The 24,346-nt window shown below is 45.5% G+C and overlaps 1 protein-coding gene across 1 annotated transcript in view; it reads right to left on the bottom strand.

The window, feature by feature from the left end:
* The window catches only part of HK2 (hexokinase 2), a 55,758-nt gene extending 43,531 nt beyond the window's left edge, over positions 1-12,227 (bottom strand). Inside the window, exon 1 of the mRNA XM_054593522.1 lies at positions 11,717-12,227. Within this exon, the coding sequence (XP_054449497.1) occupies positions 11,717-11,779 (63 nt within the window). The 5' untranslated portion in view covers positions 11,780-12,227. The remainder of the gene's footprint in view (positions 1-11,716) is intronic.
* Between the last annotated feature and the right edge of the window lie 12,119 nt (positions 12,228-24,346).

Consider the following 24,346-nt stretch of genomic DNA (forward strand, 5'->3'; position numbering starts at 1 on the left):
TGATAACTTCTGTCTAGTCTCCATTCTGCCACTTGGGATAAGAGTTCTTAACCTAGTTGCACATCAGAATGACATGAAGAATTTTTTTTAAAAACATTAAGAATTCCAAAGATCCATTCCAGACTAATCAAACTGACACCTTGGGCTGGGGAATCAACCATACTCCCCTCTCCTTGGGCTGGTATCCACCATGCAAATAATGTGACAAAGGTGAGCTGTGCTCTCATCAACATTGCCTCAGGCCATTTTTACCACTTTTCTGCCCAGGGTCTTTGAAAGTCAGTAGTGAAGATATTAGGCTAAGTATAAAACAATCCTGGGTTGATCCTGGATGCAGGGAATTGGAAAAACAAACCTGGTACTTAATTGGAAATTATCAAAGCAGAAATCATTCAGGCCAACCCTCATTTTATAGCTGCTTATGATGGTAAAGTACAGGCTGTGGTACCGGAAAAATCAGTGTTCAAATCCTGGCCCTAGCATGTGTACAGGTGTATAACATTGGATGCGTCCTCTGTCTGAGGCCCTGTTTCCTCCCTATAAAACAGAGTGAATAGCCCTACACAACAGACCCATTGGCATAAATGGGGTAATGAACATAGAGCTCAATAACCCTTCTTTTCTTTGCACCGCTTCTCTTCTCCTAGACTACCCTCTGCCAAGTGGTGCCCTTGGATTAAGGACATTTCTTAGCTCTACTTAGTCACATTTGGGGTTAACAAGACAGAGGCTGTTTCCCCAAATTGTCCCTTCTCTTTCTGCGGTGGATGTGTAGCCTACCATACTGGGCCACTTCTTTTTTAAAAAGGGAAGGGAGGCATAATTCCAGGCTGGGGAAACACAGGAGGCCAGAGGCAAAGCCTGGCTGAAGTATGGGAAGGCCACCTGCCTGCATGGACAAGGTATATATTTTTAAAAAAGAGTAGTTTCAGAAGGCATCTACATAGCAATCTTGAGGAGTTTAGAACTTACTCATTGGGCAATTTTGATCAGTTTCTTTCTCAACACACCACTCCTACTTGCCCACTTCCTCCACAAAATTATGGGTAGAGGAAGGAGGAGGTCTGAAGAGAAAGCAACCCTTTACTCTCTATGAAATAGCATAACACCCCAAATGGGAAGCCCATCTCCTTAAGGATCCACATTTTCCTCCAGACTAGCACTGCAAGGAATGGAGGGGGCAAGGTCACCTTGGAAGAGGGTCTGCTTGAAAGTGTACAGTGACCTCTAGTGGGACAGACACAGCTAGGTATGGGGAGGCCCCAAAAGGAATGGTCGGGAGGTAAGAGCAGAAAGGGACCTTGGAGAAACTGAGGCTAGGGAATAGCCTTGACCAAGGCCACACAGTTGAGACTAGAATCTGGATCCCCAGACACCCTACGCTACTGTCAAAAACAATAAATGGCAATTCCACTACAGGTTGGCAAGGACCCAATCTCCCTGCAGGCCAGTTCCAATTGAATGGCTGGTGGCTACCACCTAGTTCTAGAGTTTGAGTGCCAGTGGAAAAATGGTCCTGATCAAACTATTTGTATGTAAAAGAAAGGAGTATTCCAACTTCGATGGTTTGTTATATAAAGTACTGCAAATTCAACCTTGAATACCTTAGGCAGTTTCAAAGAGAAGTAGTAGAAGAAACACTAAATTTTGACATCTAAATCTTTAAGAGTCATACTATTTAACCCCTGAGTCTCTGACTACTGCTGGGACCGCAGGTTCTCCCATTTTATAGTCTATATTGAAAATCAGTTTCTGCAAAGCACAAATTAGAACATAATTTGAAAAGAAATAAATTCTGGAAATAGTGGTGATGGCTGTACAACACACATACACGTACAAACACACAAAATAAAGAAAATTAAGGATCTCAAGATTCCTGCTCTCTAGAACTTTACAAGAGCACAGTTCTCAGCTCATATTATAGACCCAATAAATGTCTCTGAAATGAATGTAGAGATGGGTCTCAATAGATAAGAAAGGCAAGCACAATGCTAGACACCCATGGGAAGTGTCACAGGTGTGAATAAGTGGCCTGTGAGACCAGCATTCAGGGGAACTTGCTTCTGGGCTAAGAACATATGGTACATATACAAGTCAGTGAATATATGTTGACCTGGAGATATTAGGAAGATCATATGAAAAGGCTCAGAAGACATGGGCAAGCACAAGATCCTGGAAGGAGATTATGAATTCTAGGACCAAAAAGCTATTTGCCATCACTACGTGACATACCTCTTAAATGCAATGCGTTCATAATTAGTATGATTTAATCATACTGCTTTTAATCAAGGGATCATGGGAAGGAAGGATAATAAAGACCACCCCACTGTATAAAGTTGCTGTGTTGTACACTGTTGTGCAACAGTCAATTCTCTGTAGGATTAATGTCAGGAGAAAGTCTGGCTGCCCAGACTTGCTGTGCTTCCTGCTACAGGGATTAAAATGACTGACTCAAGGAGAACTGCCCTTTTTGCCTTGACTGCCAGGAAGCTCAAGGCTTCGTGTTCAACTCCAGTCAACTATCCTTAGTCTTTGAGTTTTTTGGCAATCATCCCTGCCTGTTCCAAGACTTCTGTTCTAGGGACTATTCTTACTACAAGCTGAATAATATCAGCAGACATAAAATACATGATTGAGCAAACCCTCATTTCTACAGGACACACCCTCCTGGTAGAAGGATGAATTCTAGTGACCAAATCAGATAAGAAAGCAACTCCACAAGTATATAAGCATCAGGACCAAGGACACAGAGGCACGGCTGGACTTCCTTTCTCCAGTCTTTGGTTATATCTTGGTTATATCTGATCTAATAACTAAAGCCCCTCTCCAGAAGGCACTAGAGGGACACTAGCTAATTCCTATCCTTTAACTTCTTCTAGACCCCAAGAAGACCAACTGATTGAATCTTAGCTTTCCCAGTACTCATCCTAAAGATATAATCAGGCAATTTATATAGCCAAGTAATGTATATGAATATATATATATATATATATATATATATATATATATATATATATATAGCATCTCCAAGTCTTCCAGCCTAGCCTCCTCAAAAGAATTTTAGGAAGCACCATATCCTCTTGACTAGTCTCCTCTGCTTTAACTGAACAAGTCAAGACAGGGTTGGGGATGCAGGGGCAGGGATGCTACCATGACAAGAATGCATCACCTACCACCACATGTAACAAAAAACATAGATGAATCTCACAAAATAAAGTTGGGTGAAAGAAGCCAGACATAATAGGAAACACACCGTATTTAAGTCCATTTATATTAAGTACAGAAATAGATCTATGCTGGTACAAGTCAGCATAGTGATTACACTAAGTGGTGGTTAGTGTTGGCGCTAGTGCTGATTTATTACTGGATCCGGGTGGTGGTTACCTAGTGTGCTCAGTTTCCTGTGTGTATTATACTTCGACTTAAAGGTATAGGAAGAAAAAAGGGCAAGGCACTGACTAGGCCCTAGTCTACCCAGTACGTACAGTCAGAGGGCCAAAATAGATCAGAGTTCAGAAGAGGTCAAATCAGACGGGAGAGCCAAAATTTAAATGGCTTCCAGTGACTATTTGCTCACACCTGCTTGCAACCTAGTTCTGAAAGAATTTCACATTTTTTGCATTATTCCTTTGCCAGTGTTTTGCCACAAATATTTGATGAGGAAACCAAGGCTTGGAGAAGCTTCCCCAAACCACAGGCCAAGGCCCTGGCAGGACACTCAAATTCAGAGGCCAATTGCATGCCCTAACCTGGGGCACAGGTGTGCCCATCCCAAGAAAGCCGAGTAACTGCTGTCAGTGACTTCATTAATATGAATGCCTTCACAGACTCCTCAAAGGACTGAGGCTGTACAAAGAGCAACAAAAATATGTTGGGGGCGGGGGGAAACACAGCAGATCCTGGATTCTTTAAGGCTCTTGTCTTCTGAAACACAGATAACCAAAAGTAACAGATCTGCCACAACACTTTCTTCAGATGGGACAAGGTGGACCGTGACTGGAGACTAGGGCCTGCCATGCCACCTCAAGGAGATTTCAGCTCTGAAGCACTGTGTGCTAACAAGCCTGCGGTGGCAGGGTAAGTGTGGAGCCGACAGGCACTCCTCCAGGATCCTGTTGCACCGTTGTGACTCACAGGGTTTCCTGTTCTTCCAGTTCTTGCTCTCTGCTGCATCAAATTACAAACAGACAGACCTCAGGCAGCAGCACCTGTCAGCCGTCGAGGAGAGGAGCATTTGGAACACTCATCCCAGGACCCACCGAGCCTCAGAAATTTTGTTCTGAGTGTGGGGCAGCAGTGCAAAGAAATAATATATAGATATGCAGGATGCTGGCACAGGTCATTTACCCACACATATTGGATGAAAACTAAACTGAATGTGCCAGGGCAGGCACTGAGGATACCTGCATCAAGAGACCCCAGTCTTTGCCTGGAAGGGGCTCCGTCTATTGGTGGGAGGCAAATATGTCAGCAAATAATTCCAAGCTGAAGGTAAGGACAGAAAGTATGCAGTTTCTTTCACTGTAATAAAATAATGATTTATAATAACTAAAAACACACACATCACTACAATTCTGAGGGATGTTTGTCTTGCAAAGGTTAGAGACATGTGTATGTGCTGACTCATGCCTAGAATGTTCTCCTCTGGCTTAACAAAACCCCGCTTGCCTTTTCAGGGCCCAGCACAACTGGTCTCTCCCAAATGCCCTCCCAAATTCCCCAGCCATGACATCAGTGCACTTTTGACGCTTTGTGTCTCTCCCCCCACTGGTACCAGAGAACTGGAGTCACTGACTGCATGTTCCCAACTTCATATGTGTGATGCCAGCAACTATCTCAGTATTGAGACATAGTAGGTGCTCAAGACATATTTATTATGGTTACATACAAGGGGCCACAAGTGCCAAAGAAAGGAGGAGAGTAGCTTGGGTGAAGCGGAACTGGCTACTCAAGACTGTCCAGGGGCTCTGAGCCTGACCTTGTTCTTCAGGCCTGGGCCCTGTTGCCCATGATCCTGACAACCGCACAATTTGCTCGCCATCTACCTGCCTGTCCTGGCCAGTACCCCAGGTCCCCTAAGGGTCAGATTCTGCATCCCCTGGACAGCCCCGACTCCTGCCTGGTGCCCACTGTCCACCTGCTGGACCAAATCCCTTTGAATCTGTGCTTCTGCATCGCAATGAGCCCCAGACCTTCCAGTCTGCCCCACCAGCCCCACAGTTATGCCCACCACAGGCAGGGCAACCACGGGTACCGCCTGCCCAAGACAATCTCAGTTTACACTGTTGTCGCAGCATGACAATTAACATTGCCCCTCTCAAAAGTGGCTGAGTTTGGACAATAAATTATAGGGTCGCCCTAGGTACAGGCCACAAAGCAAACCCTACCTCTGTTCTCTGGGAGCCCACCTGAATGATGGGTGAGAGGAGCTCATGCTGCACAGATGTTGCTGAAATGAAATGGGATGGGATTCAAGCGACTGATTTCTTGCACTGGAGCTTGTCCTATGTAAGCTTGGGCTGGTCCCCAAATACACAGCGCTAAGGGACACTTTTCCTGATCTGTAAAATGAAGGATTTGGACTAGCTAATCCCGAAGATCTTCCTTCTCAACTAGCCATTGCCAGCTGTCCCGGGAAGCCCAGAGCAGGGGTTCAGGGCCTGGGCTCTGGAGTCAGGCTGTCTGGGTGTGAATTCTGACTTGGTCTTGAGCAAGGTACTGTCACTTTCTGTGCCTTGGTGTCCTCATCTGAATAAGAGGTTATGATAATGTCCCGGAGGGCTGCCTGAGGAAGGCCTGAGTTATAGTAAAGCACACAGACAAGGCCCAGCTCTTAGTAAGCAGTTTTAAGACCTTTGGGAATTGAGGGGTGGGGGTGGGGGGGGAGGAACTGACCAGATATGGCTGGAAGGCTTCATTGGGAAGGGTTGATTCAGGAAAATTGGGGAGGAAGCAGGTAGCCAGAGGGGAAAGTCCCTTGAATGGGAAAAAGAATAAGTGGCAGCTTCCGATGCCCTCATTTAACCCTAATTAAAGCTGCCAGATGACTTATCTGGCTTCATTCCCTCATCAGACAATATGCAGATGCCAGAAGGAAGAGGTTGGGAATGCCTTTCAAGAACAGGGACTGCCTCCAGGGAGCAGCTACGGAGCTGAGGTTGGGGAGAGGCGGGAAGGCTGGGTGGGTGGGTGGGTGCCCTGGGCTCTCAAGACCAAGTTCTCAGTCCTCATTCAAAGTCCCTTCCAGGAAGCAAGGTCAAGGAAACACTTAGAGACCCACAGATGAAAGTGCAAAAAGCATGGCCACCACTGAAAGAGCAGCACTCCAGGGGAACTGGGTCTCTCTGGCTCCCATTCCCAAGGGAACGAAGCCCAGACTGCCCACTGGGTTTAGACAAGACGAAGGCTGCACAGGGATGAGGGAAGTAGAGTGCGGGTTCCACACAAAGGGTCCCCTTGGCTTTGTCAAGAACCCCAGGGATCCCTGTCAGGAGAGGCCACAATGGACAGCCCAGAGTCTATATATGAAGGGCAAAAATCTCTCTGCTGAGGCCCAGAATGGCGAGGGACCCTCCACCTAATGGGCCAAAAGAATGTGAGAATGACTGTTCCTTCCAGTGAAACGCCAGGGGGTCAGGATGACCAAAACCTCCCATGACCTGGACCTATGACAGCACAGGGCTGCTCAAGCAGCTTCTCCCACGGGAAGCCAAAGTCTGGGGCAGATGTGAAGAAGAATGAGCCAAGTGCCTCGTTGGCCAACTCCAGCAAAAGTGGCCTCCGCAACTGCCCTGGGAGCAGGTCCTTCACCCTCTGGGGCAGGTACTGAGGAAGGGACTAGTTTTCTCCAGTGAGAAGGGGTTGAACTAATGCTGTGGTTCTTCAGTGCAGCTGTGTCTCTCATGGCTTCCCAAGGAGGATGCTTCAACCTGAGGCGCACCAATAACCAAGGCTTCCCAGAGACCCCCTGTAGGGGTGCTGGCTCCCCAGAGGACCAGAAGGAAAGCGGTTAGAGGAACAGCTCAAAGATGGATCTCTTCCACCCAGAATAAAGACGTTTTGGAAGTTGAAGGGACAATGAGGGTGCTTCCTTAGACCTTGGCCTTAGGAACTTTCCTCTCTCTGCCCTCCCTGTCCTCTGCTTTAATTTGACATCAGACAGAGAGTGTAAATGGGTCAGAACCTCACTCCAATTTGACATCAAACAGAGACCGTAGAATGAGCCACAACCTCTGTGCCCTAACAGCCCCTGGGGAAAGAAGATGCAGGGTCTCTTTAGCTCCCCACCCAGATGGGTAGCGCAGTAGGGTATCTCGGGGTGTTCTTCATGTACTAATACTGAACACACAAAGTGTTGATCATGTGTTAGGCACAGTCTAAGAACTTCACATATATTAACTCTCTCTTTAATCTTTACAAAAACCCTAGTAAGGCGATATCCAAACACTATTTTAAAAGAGGAAGAAACATGCCTAGAGAGGTTAAATTAACCAGCCCAAGTGCACATAGCTGATTCCAGAGTGAGCCAGAATTCCATCCCAGGGAACCTGGCCTTATACCTCACCACAAAGCCTCTCCCAGCGACTGCTGGGCTGCCCCTCACTGGGTGTCAGTGGCCCCTCTCCTCTGCTCCCAGCTACGGAAGCTCCCAAGCTCATGTTCATCCAGCGCACGTGCCTGCCTGTTCAGAAGCCTGATGGATGCCTCGCCTCCATGGAAACCCTAGCAACACCAGGGTGAGGCTCTCCTGGGGACAACTGAGAAGACTTTTCTCCCACTGGCTTCTTGGAGTGCTTATAGTACTCACATTCTCCGGGTTGAGGACAGAAAAATAGTAACCCAGGTAACCCACCCTTCAGCCAGGGGTAATGGACATCCACTGACTGCGGTGGGTCTGCAGACCTCACCTTAAATTCATCTTTTGTAAAAAGTCACTCCTACCATGACTGTCCCATGATATGGCACACTGCACACTGAGAGCTATGGTCCTAACTGGCTGTATGACAACTGTAAAACTGAGGGGGATTGGGTCATATTCTTCTAATGCAGTTTCTCAACCTATACCTACTTTGGGCCAGAAAAGTCTGTTGTGGAGGGGCTGTCCTGTGCACTGCAGGGTGTTAAGCTGCATCCCTTGCCTCCACTCACTAGATGAAATAACATATCACCATCCCCCTCTGCCCTGTGATAACCAAAAATGTCTCCAAATCTTATGAATGTCCACTGAGAGGGGGAGGAAGGGGGGGATCACTAACAGTTGAAAACTAATGCTCTAAAGGAAGAGTAAAAACAAAAACAAAACAGGTTTTGCCTCTGTAAATTTGGGTAGAGTGGAATTCTTGCTCTTTAAGATAGGCTGAGATAGGCCCTCACACGGGATAATGCATCCCAAAATGTCAGTAGCACTGAGGTAGAGAGACTTGCTTTGGAAGTTAACAGAAACAGCCACTTGAATACAAGGAAGCATGCCCCGTGATCCTTGGAGTGTGCTATTAAGACATAGCCAATGAACTCTGGGATTTGATTTGCTACCACCCTCCACCCCCACTGCTCTGGAAAGGCAAAGACAGACAACACACAGTGTTGGAAAACAAACCAAACTTGCTGACTTCAAAACTCAACAATGATAATGAGAAACCCGTTATCAAGAGTTGTCTTTTAAACCAGAAGTATGTGAACAAAGGAAGCCAGTTTTCTGGGGTTCTTTAGTTCTTAGTACATTATACCTCCTTATTCTGACTGCCAGATTTTTCGAGAAAACCATTGTGGTTTGTGTTGTTTTGATTCCCCCTGGAAAAGGGCCCCTAACTGCCCTCAACCTCCTTGGAGCGCTGAAAAAGTTTAACTTTGAAAAGCAAAAATGTTTTTTTTTAAAATGTTGGCTTTGTCTGAGGAGCCTCTGAGGGAATTTTATTCATTCAGGGTAAAGAAAAAAAGTGCTTCCTAGAGCTCTCTGAAATAGAAGTTTGACAATACAAAACAAATGAATGGTTAGCAAAAGCTACCAAATATTCCTTCTACCATCAGTTATCTTCTGAGCAGGGAAGAGACAGCATTAGGATACTAAGTATTAGGTTACACGTTGAACAAATGAGACAAATTGTACCTCTAACTATATAATACATCATTTAACTTAAAGTCATAGAGCCTATCATTAAGTGAGGACTTACTATAATTGTATCTACTTCATGAAATTGTTGGCAATGTTATGAGTTAACATGGGTAAAGGGCTTAAAACAGTTTCAGGTACACAGTAGCTATAATGTGTTTGAGTTTCAAAGTGTCAGTTGGCAAAAATGAACAAATAACCCTCACTCCCCTTTTAATAGCAGGAAACACTGGGCTTTTCTATCAAGAGTGACTCTGATGGGGCTAGTTCTGGGCAGGTAAGCCTTCGCTTTCCATGCCTCAGACTACAACCCAGAAGATAATGGGGGATTTCTGAAGAAACCAAATCAAGGCCTTTTCAAAAGACTCTAAAATTAAACAAGTGTCTTCCTTCTCTCCTAAATCCTCCTTCTAGCAGCAACGTGAAAAGATGCTTCCAAAATATTCTCTCATTCTCTTTCTACTTCCTATGTAATTGCTCCAGGAATCAGCTGGGCTCATCTAAGTCAGGAGACAAAGTTCCAGGTTCTGACACCTGAAGCGCTAAAGGGACTGACTCAACTCTGCCCCCATTGGTAATTTAGAGAAAATACACCCAAGCGTCCCCCAGACACTTGACAGAAAGAAAGGAAGCTCTATGGGTCAAGAAGTCTACAAGAAGGACGTTCTCATTGGTGCGCTTAATCATCACAACTCCATAATGTGGACAACAACGCTACTGTCATCCTTATTTTAAAAAATAAAACCTTGGCAGTCCAAAGACGCAAAGCGACACACTCAGGGTCTTGTGGTTAAAAAAAGAAGAACCACAAAACAGAGATTAGAATTCATTTCCAGATACCCTGGCTAATTCTCTTTCCAAAGAGATGGCCCCCTTCCATGCCAGGAAGGTGGCACAACTCCACAATTTTCGTCCTAACCTCCTTCCTCTGGATTGGGAAAGAGTGAATCTGTAAAATAATAAAACGACTTGGGCCAGTATTCACCCAACAGAGAAGACCCTCAGTTTAGATTCAAGATACTAAGGCTTAGTATTTTAGGACTTGCCAAGGGATGACAGCCTTCCAAGTGTTAACTCACTTCTTGGGTGGAGAAGCCCAAAGAAGTTGCCAAGATGCTGCCAGCTCACAGACATGTTCTTAAATAAATTGAACTAAAGTGCAGAGCAGGGCTACATCCCAAGAATGAGACCATAACAGCCGTCGATCAGCTGAGTAAAACTCAGCTCAGCCAGCCACCCTCTGTTCCCTCCTCTGAGGCTGGGTGATGAAATGTCACGCTTTTATTTGGGAGTTCATCTGCCACAGCTCTAAAAAACACCAAGACGGTAACCCCACCGTTCTATCCTTTGCTCTCAGAATCCGCAAAATGGGAGTAAGAGCAGGTTGTCCCACCAAACGATGTCAGACATTTTCCCCAAAAAGTAAAGTTTCCCAGAAACTTCAATATGTAACTGAGCAATGCTCCGTCATTGCCTCGCAGCACTGGACATCCCCCACCTCCGCCCCAGCCCATCCTCAAATCCTGGCTGAACCCCGTGGCAGGGGCCAATCCTGAAATCCCGAATATTTTAGAAATTTCTACCCTGAGAGAGAGCGCCTCGGGCCCAGCCAGGCCCCACCCCCACCCCACACCCGGAGGCACGGAGAGCTAGGCTCCGGGCCCAGCCAGAGCCTTTCTTATGTAAATGACCCGACCGAAGATAGAGCTGGGGGTGGGGGGAAGTAGCTGCTGAGAGCGAGGTGGGCACGGACAGGTCAGGGCCAAGGGCAGAAAAATCTCCTTTTCGGAACGATAAAAATCTCAAGGGAGACGGGAGGAGCGGGCGTGGGAGTAACTGGTCCCCTACGAGAAACTCACAGGAGTGCCAGAACTAACATCCCACGTCCGCCCCGCACTTGGAGGCGGGCCCTGGGGGCCCCAGGCGGGGGCGGTGCCGAGGCACCGAGGTAGGGGGAGACGTACGCCCCTCGCGGAGCCTCAGTTCCGGGCACCTCAGTTCCGGGGAGGGGGCGCGGCGGGCGGAGTTTCTCTGCCTCTTTCCCAGCTCCCTCCCGGTAGGTCTCTCCGCAAGCCCACCTCCGAAAGGCCTGTGGAACTGCAAGGGAACCGCACTTCCCCAAAACGCTGTCCTTTAGCGCGGGAACCTCCTCTCCCCACCCCCCGCCCCCACGCGGCAGCAGAACCTCTTCCCCCAGCCACGATTCTCCCCACGTGCTCTCGCCGGAACTCTGACTGCTAAAGAGGGGCTACTCCCACGTGGGCTCATCAGTCTAAGACTACTAACCAGGTGACCCGCCCCTCCAGGAAAAAAAGGAAAAAAGCGCGAGCGCGCGCCGGGTGGCAGTCTCGGGGAGAGAGCGGTGCGGAGCTGGAACCCCGGCGGCTCGCACGCGCGCACAAGCCTGCCCGCGCCTAGCGGACGTGGCTCCCCAGACCCAGGAGTTTCCCGGCCGCCCAGACTTTTTCCACGCCCTCCGCCCTGAATGGGGAAAAAGAGTGGCCCTGCAGGGTGAAAGGGAGTTTTCGGCTGAGACACAGAAAGAGGGCTGGGGACCACGCAAGTTTGTCAGAGGCAAGCCAACCACCTCTGCCCGCGCTTACTTACCTTCTGCACTTGGTCATGGTTGAGCTCCGTGAAGAAGTAGGCAAGCAGATGAGAGGCGATCATTTTGCCACAGCCCGACGGCACGGATTTGGGGGACTAAGGCTGGAGCGCGTGTGGGGAAGGGGGGTGGAGCGGTCAGGCAGCTTTTTACTCGGGTTTGGAGGCGCGACCGGGATCAATGAGTCCGAGCGGCCCAGAAAGAAGTCTAACAGCGATGGCGTGCCCGGCTGAAGGGTCTCTGGTGTCTAGAAACAGGTTTTGGGAGTCACAACTGCTAGAAGGCTCCCAAAAACACTCCCGGCGATTTGTCGGGTTGCCCCCTGTCAAGGCGCTAACTTCAGCCACAGAATCACTAAGGCTCCACTTGGGTACAATCGCAGCCCTGCTCCACTTCGGTGATCGGACCTCTCCAGCTCACACGCGCACGGCTCTCGCCCGCGGATCTTCTGGACTTGGTGACTCGTCGTTGCCAGCGGCGCCCGGGGACTCCTGCGCTAGAGTTTCGTGCAACAATGTGGCTTATTGAGGGGCTGCCGGCTTGAGGGCCGCCCAATCAATGACGCGCGCACGCCCATTGGCTGCACGAAGAGGGTGTGTGCGTCCCCGGACCGCCCACCGCCGAAGTTCCGCAAATCAGTGTGCACGGCCCGTGGGCGCGGCCGCTTCGACACCCTAACCCGCGAGCCAGAGGGGCGCGCCCGGGGCTAGGGGCGGGGCGGGGAAGCAAGGATGCGACGTGTGGTCCGTGGCGAAAGGCTAGGGAGGAAAGGCGCCCGAGCCGCCGCCGCGTCAGGCTCAGCTATGGGTGGGGGGTGGGGGGAGGGCGCGTGATTACAGACCGGGTGTGTGGGGCGACTGGAAAGACGGGTCACCGGACCAGCACACACCCTGTGCGGGAGAGAGATACTGTCTGACGTCTCGCCGTCATGTGAGGGGCCCCACTGGCGGGTCACATTTCTGAAGCATCTTAGTTCTACCTATTATGGCTCAACTATCTTTGCAACGTTGATGCAAAGGGAGCCACCGCAGCGGCTGCTCACTTAATGCCAGGCTTCGCGAAACTGAAGGAATGTGGCTTTTATTAACCTCGTTTATAGGTGAGGAAACTGAGGCACAGGGACGTTGAGAGATAGACTTCCCCAAGGTCACACTGATAATAAGCGGCAGATGGAGGAAGGAACCTGTGTGCGTCTGTCTTTGACTTTGAGCCCCTAATCTTTTCCCGGTTACCCCATCCTGCCGCTCTACCGGCCGGGAAAGTGGAAGGCAGGAGGAAATGAGCTTTGTCTGCAGCTGTGAGACTGATGGAGATGAAGCTGGGTGGGTGGTAAGTGGGTAACTGAATGATCTTGGGCATGTGTTGGGAAGGGTGGAGTAGCTTACAAATGCTGAGAGTAGTGGTAGCTCCAGCTACAACTAGTGCCTGGCAACAGGCCCCAAATTTTTATATATGGTGAAAGCTGTTAAGAATGAAATAATGAGTGCAGCAGACAAAACATTGGTGCTTATGAAGAATGGCAAGCCTGGAATTGGAGAGGTTGCAGTGGATGGAAGATGAAGGTCTGCCATGTTCTACTAGGAATTTCTCCTTTTCTCATAAGTGGAGTGCTATCTGCAATGTACATATTATAGAAGTAATAAATAGCCATTGTTGGAAAATAAGAATATACAAACAGGAAAAGCAAATGTATCCATGATACAGCCTCAGCAAAACTGCTTGAAAGCTCTGTACCTTAGCCAGCTATATTTTCTCACCCCTCCTTCTCTGTAGTCCAGTACAGTTTGGGTCCCAACCTGCTTTTGTCATAGTCATCATAATGACTTACATGCTCCCAAATCCTGTGTTCTCATCACTTTTCTGCCATTGTCTTCCTCCACCTCTCAGGGATGCAGCTGACTGCTCTCTCCATCCAGACACACCTTCCTCTGTCCGAGCCTGGAAGCTCCACCCTTCTGCTTTCGCTCTAACCTCACGCTCCAGGAAACTCAGCCCATTTTTTTTCCTGCTGGTATGGAGGGCTGTGCTCCACCCTCTTCTCTGATCTAGTTATACTCTCTCCCTAGTAATCCCTTTCAGCCCCTTAACTGTTATATCATCTACATGCTAATGACTCACACTTGTAAATCTACAGTGAGGACTTCCCCCAGAGCTCCAAACAAATTTCTCCAGCTGCCATTTGCCATCTCCACTGAAGTGTCTACCACCTCACACTTAACATGTCCAAAGTTGAATGCAACCTTTCTTCCCAAATCTATCTATTCTTTTCCCAGTTTTCTCAGCAACGGGCATCACCATCCACCCTAAGTCATCCTTGATTCCTTCCTGCTGCTCACCCTCATATGTAGTCATTCCATCAGCAGGCAGTCAGTTTGACCCACAAAATAGATCCTACAATTGACCACTTTTCTCCATATCCTTGGACACCTCCTAGGAAAGCCAGCAACAACTCAGCCAGAAGCAGTACCACACTGCCCTACCTTGCCCCTTGCATCCATTCATGCCTACCTCTACTCTCACACCAACAGTCCCTCCTTCACTCAGGAGCCAAAGTGACCCATTTAATATATAAACCATTCTATGTCTCTCCCTGGCTCAAAGCCTCTTAATGGCTTCTAATCTTAGAAGAAAATTTAAACCACTGACAAGGACCACTAAGTCTTTACATAGAAATTGCTCCTGCCTCCCTCTTCACCACACCCTGTACTACTTTTCTAACACTCTGCTTGGCATTCCCACTGTCATGTTTTCCTCAAAAAATGCCAAACTCTTTCTCACCCGCAGGCCTTTACTCTTCCTTTTTCCTCCTGTCTGAAATATTATTCTCCAGTTCTGTGTCCAGCTCACTCTTCCTCCTCACTGAGGTTCAGCTTAAGTATCACCTCCTCAGAGGACTTTCCCTGGACCAGTTTATCTCAAGTAGTCCCCCAAGTCACTATCACATGGCCCTGAGTGACTGCCTATTGATTTTCTGTCTATTCTTTCTCTTCCAACTAGACTATGAGCTACAAGAAGGCAGGATCTGTTTCTATGTTGTCTCCTAATATCTGCAGTGCCTAGGATGGTGTCTGTCACAGGGTAGGCTTGCAATATATACTTGTTTGATTAATGAATAGAGGAAATCTTAGAGATGACCATGTTTTACAGTCTGTTTTATAATACAGAGAGAGTTTATCATTTTACATATTATTTCTCAAATATTTTCCTCCTCCATCTACCCTCTTAACTGGACTTCCCCCTTTAGATACAGAAACACCATTGATATATAGATCTAGATATGCAACAGAACTTCGAGGAATGAGGTGATCAGCTTTGCTTTAATGGAGCAAGAAATGCCTCCACTTGGATGGGAAGAAAAGGTCAGAGACCAGAGGCAGGAAGCAGCCAAAGATGTAGGAGAGGACTTGGACCTGAACCCAGAGGAGGGTGAGACTGGGCATTGGGCTATGGGTTTAGATATTTTAAAGTATGAGGTAGAATTGATGGCTTTGGTTAGGAGTGGTTGATAAAGAGGAGGATTCCTGCTCCTTAATATACTTGGAAAACCAATAGTCCAGTCCTACAAAACCTGTTGGACCCAGGAAGGTAGGACCAAACTCAACAGGTTATATCAGCTCTGATCCCTTCTCCACACAGTAATTTTTAGAGTCTCCTCCACTTTCTTCTCTGGTCCCATTTCATGTGGACCAGGTAATAATCACAAGATACTTTAAGTGCACATTGTCTTTTACAAAGTTCCCAATCTTGTGAGGTGGTTAGAGTCAGTATGGTTTTAGCCCCCAATGTATACATGACAAACTAAAGTGGGTTACTCACACAAGGCCAAGACCTGTATCTTCATTTTTTCTGGCTCCAAAATTCATGCCTGGAGTTTATTATTTATTGATTCTAAGATCTCTTTCTCTCTTTCTCTCGTTGAAGACTGATGAGACATCCATTTAATTTAGACTCCACAGCCCCAGGAGAGAAATAAATCAGCTAATATTTATTAAACAAACCCTTACAATGTTTTGACAGTCTGCTCAGTGCTGTGAGAAATGCAAAAGAAACACAATATGTGGTTCTTGCCCATCTGGGATTAACTCTTTAATCAGAGGTATAAAATCCATACATAAAACAATGATTACAGAATGGAGAAGTCTATCATTGAGAGCCAAACATCTGTGTTTATCTGGAGATGATGGAGTTTTGCAGGAGGAAAAGACAGAGCCACAGGCCAAAGTGAGCCAAGGATGGTCTGATGGATAAAAATTTTAGCCTTTATGCAAGGCTGGGTCTGGCCTCACATAGGACTGACCTGAGCCTCACAACCAGATTTTAGGGAGCTGTCCTGGGAAGATGCCTCTTTACTAAAAGACCTCCACCTGCCAAATATTCATTTTTCTAGTTAGGATTTATCAAGTTTGCAGCCTCTTATTATTGTGTAATTATGTAAAGAATTTGAAGACTGAGGGTGAGCCTACCCTAAATGTAAATACTTAGGATTCCTTACATTATGTTGTCTTTAATATTGGGCCCTAATGATCTGCATAATCTCTTGTGTTTCATGGTTTCATTATAATGTATGAATTGGGAAGACTGGGAAAGAAGGGCATTGAAAAGCAGTTAAAATGGAAAAAAATGGAAGCCACGAGATAGAGAACAACCTCATTTTATTAGTCAGATTTGCAAATAGAACCCATTCGAGCTAGTTTAAGCAGAAAGGGAGTTTATTGAAGAATATTTAGTCTTTTTCAGGGTCTTCAGGAGAGCCAGAGAATCAGGTTCAGAGGATACCTATCAAAGAGTCATGTCTAAGTTATACCATTAAACTCCACTAGTGGAAATGCTAGTGGTATGGTCACTGGGCTTAGGCATCTCTGCCCACACACATGGTGCTAGGCACAGGATTTTATAGCCAGGACATGCCAAAGCTACCTTTGACAGATGGATTCTGTCAGCATCCTTGCTAGAAGGAATTCTTCACAGCACCTCCTTCTTTGTGGTATTTGCTCCCAAACTGACATCCTGCAGCTGCTTGCTAGAGCCTGAGCCACATGCTCGTACCCTAGCTGCAAGGGATGCGGGGACAGCAAGCCCAGGAAATCAAGAGTCATAACTTAGAGAAGTCCTCAAATGTAAGAAGGGTGTTGAAAAGGCCTGGGCAGGCTCAGAGCTTGACAAACATCTACCATACCCAGTAGTCACTGAATATGCTGTATCAGAAAATTTTGAGTGATCTTAGACAAATTGGTTTCCTAAAATTCCCAAATATATCAAAAAGATTTAAAAATAGGTCATCTGCTCCCATTGGGAGATATACTAAGGAGAAAGTAGTCAGTAGGCTTCAGGAAAACATACTATCAATGACTTGACATGGGCTGGATGATTAACCCTCTCCATACACATTCTGTAGCCCAGTGCCTGTCCACTGATGTAGTTAGTGTCATAGTAAATGAGAAAAAGGGTCATTGTGAAATATTGCTGGGAGGCCTCCCTCCAATGCCATTCCACACACTGAGGGCTATTCTTTCTGATTCTGTCATTCTGAGAGCCACAGGGCCATGTATCCCCCAAAAGGTTTGCTTGAGAAGAGCATGGTGGCATGCTGAGTTTGGCATGGGAACACTATGTGACCTTGGGCCTTTCTGAGCCCCAGTTTCCTCTTCTGCAAGGTGGAGATCATGAGATAGAATATGCAAAACCTTTAGTTCAGAGCCTGGTATGTAATAGACCCTGAATACCAGTTTCCTAAACACATTATTCATTATCTCAAGTCTTCTATGCAATAAGAACTCAGTGGTTAAAGAAAATTCCAGACATCAGAAACAGCAAATGCAGAGAGTCCCAGGGACATGGAAGAGATTGGTTCATTCCCAATAGCCTGCAGTGCTCTGGTCTAGAGAGATGATTTCAAGGGAATGTCAGGAGGGAGGATGGGCAGGTGGGCAGGGAAGGCTCAAAAAAAGGAAAATGACAGAATCCCATTAGCACTCAAAGGCACAGCACCTGGGCTGGATGCAATGTGGAGGACAGGTTGGTGGGGACTGAGATCAGGTCCTAGAGAAGGATGCTGAAGGTCTCTAATAAGCTTATGGCAGAAGGGGAAAGAAGTGAAAGAAGTGATAAAAGTAAGAGGTACCCCAAACAGGACTTAATAAATGATTGCATGTGAGGGGTGGGGACAGAAAAGACTCCATAGCAGTGGTTCTCACCATTGGCTGTTCTTTGAAAATGTGGTGTACTAAAAAGGGGGGCAGTTGGCCCTGGGTACAAGCTATAAGGAGTGTCTGGCTGTAGAGAAGTTAGAAACAATAGCAAAACCTTCCGTTGGTCTGGTTTTTAATTATTACCATGGGCTGACAATTCTAAACAATGCCAGTGACAAAACAGGCCTTCCTGGACTACAGGCAGTGGCTGTCCCTGCATCCCCACTTCCTTCCCTTATATAGCCACTATATAAGAATCAGCTGGAGAGCTTTTACAAATCCTAATGCCATATAAACAATCAAGAAATGTTAATGGTATCTTTTCTTCTACCATAATAATGAACAAAAAGACAAAATGGCTAGGAACTTAAATGTACAAGGAACTCGGATGACTAGAGCAAGTAAGGAGGCTTAACAGTGCTTCACTGAATTTCATTTCTTCTTAGGTAAACCTGTAAGTTTTAAGTGCACTCCAAATAAAAATAATGGATTGAAAAAGTCTGATTCTAACATTCATATGAAAAAGTAGACTATCTCCCCGAATTCTGCAAACCACAGAAAGAACCTTGTTCATTTGCTAAGAAAGACTAAAAACATAAATGTCATAAAAGATCTATAAAGGAGACTATTAAACAAAGTCAAAAGTCTACCTAAAGAAAAACATCTACCAGATAGAGAAGGCTCATTTTTCTATTGGATAAAGAGCTTCTTCAAATTAATAAGAAAAAGATATCAGCCCTCACTTGTGCAGCTCAGTGGATTGAGTGCCAGCCCGTGAACCAAAGGGTCACTGGTTCTACTCCCAGTCCGGACCCATGCCTGGTTGCAGCCCAGGTCCCCAGGAGCAGGGCGTGAGAGGCAACTACACATTGATGTTTCTCTCCCTCTCTTTCTCCTTCCCTTCCCCTCTCTCTAAAAATAAATTTTAAAAAAATCTTTTTAAAAAATCAAGAACTCTTCAGTAAAAGATACAGAGAGTTCACAGGAAAAGGACAAATGGCTATTTCATGTATGAAAAGGTTATTAACATCACTCATAACAGTGGAAATGGAAATTAAAATATACTGATCTACCATTTTTCACTCATTGGCTTGGCAAAATCAAATAATGATAATACCCCTTACCTTACCAGAGGGAAAGAGGCACTCTTTCTCCCAACACATTGTTGATGGGAGAACCCAGCCTTCATGAGGTCAGTGTGACTCTCCACATCAACTATAAGAACATCTGCCTATTGCCCCTGAGATCCCATTTTTCTCACAGGTATACCTACATATGCTATGTAAGGTTATCCACTAGGAAATTATTTGCCATGGCAAGACCGGGGCCAACCTGAATCCTATCATTTGGGGACTGCTTAAGTAAGATAAAGCACATCCATACAATGAAAAAACTTGGCTACATTTAAAGACAAAAAAAGCTCTCTAAGTATTAATAGGAATGATCTGCAACATACAGTTAAGTCAAAAACTCAATATATTGAACAGCGTACATACAAATCATTATTAGTATTTAAAAAGAAATTGAAAATAAAACATATACCTGTGTATAGTCATAACATTTCCTCCAGGGTGATGGGAGATAGGCATAGGAAAGAGATTTTATCTTGTAGTCTTTTTTTTTTTTTTAACCAGGTGCAAGTATTATCTATTCACACAGAAAAAAATTAAGAAAAGAATTTACTGATGTAAAGACAACACAGCAGAGTGGAAAGGACATAGGGTTGGACACCTAAACCACCAAAAATTAAAATTTTAAAGTTAAAAAAACTGATGTCCAGGCCACGCCCAAGTCCAATTACATCAGTGTGTGTGGGGGAGGGACCCCCGGCATCGGTTTTTTTAAAGCTCCCCCAGTGAGTCCAATGTGCATCCAATGGTAGAAATCACTGCTATAGCGTGACTCTGGCTGTTTTGGCTTCAGTCTTGAGGATTAACCTGTGTTTGTCTTAACATCTAATTCTGACTTCCTCCTGCTAAGACCAGCTTTCCCCTTGCACTTCTCTGATTTTTGTATCTGTTCCTGGCTCAGCAGCATCTGGTCCTTATCTTTGTAGTGGCCTCCTCCCTCCCCTCTTGAGAGCAGGAGCTCAGTTTTCTTTTTATGAACTCGCCAAAAACCCATCTAACCTTCCTAACCTCCTGTCATTTTAGTACTTTCAGTGATGGGAAATGTACTACAGTACTTACAATAAAGAGGACACTTGTCCTAGCAGGAATAAGTGAGGGCCCTGCCTCTCTGTGCCACCCTCTCCTGATGACTTCAGTTCAGATGGTTTCAGGTGCAAGGAACAGAACACTCTGGCTCCAACAATAAAGATAATTGTTGTCTCAAATAAAAAGCTGCCTGGTGGTGGGCCAGGCTCCAGGTTAGGTGCGTCAGGGCTCTGGCCCTACTTTCCTAAGAATCTCCTGGCCCTGCCTTGCTCCTGAGTTGGCTTCATCTTCATGCTGATAGTGAGATGGCAGCAACATGTCTAGATTTTGTCCACAAACTACAAGATCCGGAGACAGGAAAAGGAACTACCTCCTCCTGAGCCTCTTCCATTTAAGGAAAAAACATTTTCTAAAACCCTCCAGCAGACTTTTTTCCCCTTAGGTCTCATTAGCGAAATTATCACTTATCCATTGTAACAGTTATCTAGAAAGAAGAATGGGATTATCATGATTGGCTTCCCCTGAGATTTTTCAACTGGGAGCAATTTTGCCTCCTGGGAGACATTTGACAACATCTACAGACATTTTTGGTTGTTTTAACTGGAGTCAGGGGTGCTACGGGCAGAGATGTGACGCAGCATCCTGTGGTACACCAGACACCTCCACAACAAAGAATTATCCCTCCCAAAATATCAAGTAGCAGGATGGAGGCACCCTGGCTTAGACTAATCAGGGCTCACCCCTAGATCTGAGGGTCACCTTCCTCCAGCCATTTGGTGGATCCCAAACAGTATCAGGTTTTTTTAGGGAGAAGAAGGGATGTGGTAGGCAGCCACCAACGTCCCCTACATTACTACTTCATGCTGGGGTCTAGCATCTGCCTCCTGATGAGTAATCCAGATGGGGCAATTACAAACTGGTGATCCAATCACAATAGATCACATGTATCTATAGTCTCAGAGCCCAGTGTGGCTAACATGCTTGATTTAATAGTTATATTTTTTCAGGACTAGAAGGCTGGCACTCAAAATGACCATAGTTCATTGATCAGCTCGAGAACATTACAAATATGACTCTCTAAATCTTAACAGAGAGAGAAGTGTGACATTACTATTGGTAGGATTTTAGCCACTGGGGAAAATGGGAGTTTGGCTGCTCCCACTTGCAACATTGGTGGGTATCTCAAGGATTCATGGGAGTTCAGGGAGTCAAGATTAAAGTATCAGCTAAAACATGCAGAAGAACAATATATCCCTGTTCTTTGGGTTTTGCTGAGATAGTTATTTGTACAATATCTCTTTGGCCTAAAAACAAAACCATTAATTACAAAGACCAACTTTTTATGGCAAAAGAAAGGTTGACTTGCCATCCTAGGAATTGCATATCTGTGTAGGTTTCTGGTTACTGGGTCCCTGGAAATATCTTGAAAACTGTCTGGAACAGGCATAAACTTTGGTATCATCAGGGCTCAATACCCCATCTCCCTTCGATGGCAGCTGGTTTCCATGCCAACACATCCTTGTCCCAGAGTTCTGTTCTAAAACTTAAAGTAGGGTTAAGTCACCCTGTGGCTCACATCCTTATGTTATAATTCCTACCTGTGGTAATCATTAGTTCTAGCCACCAAATATTTCTAGTTTTCCCTCTAAGTTCATGGTATGATTGCATAACCCTGTCCCTTTGAATTTAGATGTGGTCATGTGGCTTGCTTTGGTCAATGAAAATTCCAGCACATGCACACAAACACTGAGCTTTGGCTGCATGGAAGCACAGATACAGAGCCTCTGTCAACCTGGATACCTAAGGAAGGTGACATGGAGCAGAGTCTCTATCAACCTATAATAGACAAGTAGTATAAGCAAGAAATAACCTTTGTAGTATTTTAAGTCACTAAGATTTGGGGTCATTTATTACAGCAGTATAACCTATTTCTTCCTGACTGATACAATTCTCAAGCTGTTGGCTTCCCTCCAGTCTTTTGTTTCTTCCTATATCTCCTCCCTCTGTTGCTCCAAGTTTGCTCTTCTCCATCTAATTTCCAACTTCTCTTTTCACACCCCAATAGCTACAATGTGCCTTCTGGAGCCCCAGTTTTGAGCCCAAGAAATTCCCATGCATCCTCAGCTTCTCCACAGACCATGTCCCTCATTCCTGGGCCTTACCTGTGTCCTGGTTCTCTGCTAGAGGCTTCTCCTCCCACAAACCTCCACCCTGATGGCTGGGAGGTAAGACTAGTATTCGCAGGTCAACACTGCTTCTGCCCTTGCATAAGAGTCCTTTAAGACTCATGACCTCCTGCCCGACCACCCCAGGTCCTTTCTCATTTTACTGATATCTGGTCACCCCTTCTCTTTCACTGTCGCCCTGGGTACCTGGATCATAGTTTTCCTCTCTTCTCCAGGTCCTGAAGAATCCTGGATGACTTCAATGGCATTATGGATAACTACCAAACACCCTGGCCTCACAGCATCTGGACCATTCCAAATCCAGTGATCTTCTCCCTCTTTGTACTCTGGCCACTCTCTGTGAGGCTACGTCCTAAAGCTTGCTACCACTCAGAACTGCTTCCCTTATGCCATCAAAGCTGTGATAACCGCTATGGAGGGACAGTGAGATGGCTGAGTAGGCCAAGCTACACTGGATCCTCAGCAACATTCCACTTCCCAGATTACAGATGTCCTAGAGCATAGCTTCTCAAATTTTAATGATTTATTCTGATCACCTGGGGATCTTGTTAAAAGGCAGATTCTGGTTATGCAGGTCTGGAGTGAGACCTGAGGTTCTGCATTTCTCATGAGCTCCCAGGCAATGGTCATGCCTCTAATCTATGGACCTTACTTTGAATCACAGGAGCTAAGTGTCCATGAGACCCGTATAAGGTCTCCCTATAAGAAGAGCCCACCAGTACCTCTTTGAGTGCTAATCAATCCCCAAGGAAACTGCCCCACAACCAGAGACCTGTCTCAAGAAGTCCAGTGAACTGTGGGTTCTGCCTGTCCTCTTACATTTTGACTTTTAATTTTTTAAAGGATCTTAGATATAAATGGTTTGCTATTCTTTAATGCATAACACATACTCATCCACCCATGAAAGGTCCCTCTACTTGTAGTTTATTTCTTTTCATTTTCTCTTCTTTAAAACATTCAACCCTGATACCTGTACCTTTTTCCTCCCCAAGTGCTGTCATATGCCAGCACTCTAATATGTTTGATAAAGGTCCTTAACTATGCAGGTATTCACCCTTGTAAAATGAGGTTTGTATGCTTATGTTTTTAAAGTACGTAAACGATGTGCAATTTAAAAAGAAAAAACCCACAAGGCCTCCCTATGAGGACTTGTGTGGCTTCTCCTGACAAGGGGGCTGTGATTCATGTCTCGTTAAGTCTATAGAGAACAATGCCCTCCTTATTATTTGAACCAGCCCCAGTGAACCTCTGTTTTTTGCAACCAAAATAACCCAAGGAACTACTACCTCATGGGCTGGTTGTGAGGCTTAACTGAGAGCAGGATGTGGTGTCTATACTTCCCTGGCTCATTGCTCCTTAAGGGTTAGAGCTGCTTTTGTTGTGGTTAATAAAGGGCTGAATAAAGACTGATTTGGGCCTGGATTAAAGATTTAGTCTTTATATGGCCCAGTTCATTTTGCCAGATACTAAGAGCATCCCTAACACTAGCTTAAAATCTTATTGTAAACCCTTTGACATAATGATAGAAGTTAAAGAGTTTAAAACATGCAGCCAGATTTTATTAGACAGCAGACCAGTGGACAGAGTAAAAGGCCCAGAAATATACCTAGAGACACATAAGGGTTTAGTATATGCTGAAGGTAGTTTTTCAAATCAGCAAGGAAAACATGGGTTAACTGAGAAATGGTGTTGGAACATCAGGGTGGCCATCTGGGAAGAAATATTAATTTGGATTCTTATCTTAGAGCTTATAAAAAATAAACTCCAAATATGGCAAAAAATTATATGCAGTAATGTTAAATTATTTGAAGAAGTCATGAGATAATTTTTTTTAATAACCTCCAATTAAACCTTTTCTAAGCATCACAGAAAAACCCAGATCGCTCCAAAGAAAGATGAATTTAGCTACATTAAAATTTTTTTAATTCCTCAAGATAAACCCACCATAAACAAACTTCCTTAAAATATAACTTTTACAAATCACTAATGAAAAGACCATTGTCCCATTTGGGGAAAAAAATGGGCAAGAATATGCGGAGTTCATAGAGAAGAAAATATAAACACTCTATAAAATATACTCAGGACACTTTATAATAAGAAAA

This window comes from Pteronotus mesoamericanus, unplaced genomic scaffold (assembly GCF_021234165.1).
Source record: "Pteronotus mesoamericanus isolate MK-2021 breed Mesoamerican mustached bat unplaced genomic scaffold, CSHL_Meso_final scaffold_45, whole genome shotgun sequence".
Classification (NCBI taxonomy): Eukaryota; Metazoa; Chordata; class Mammalia; order Chiroptera; family Mormoopidae; genus Pteronotus; species Pteronotus mesoamericanus.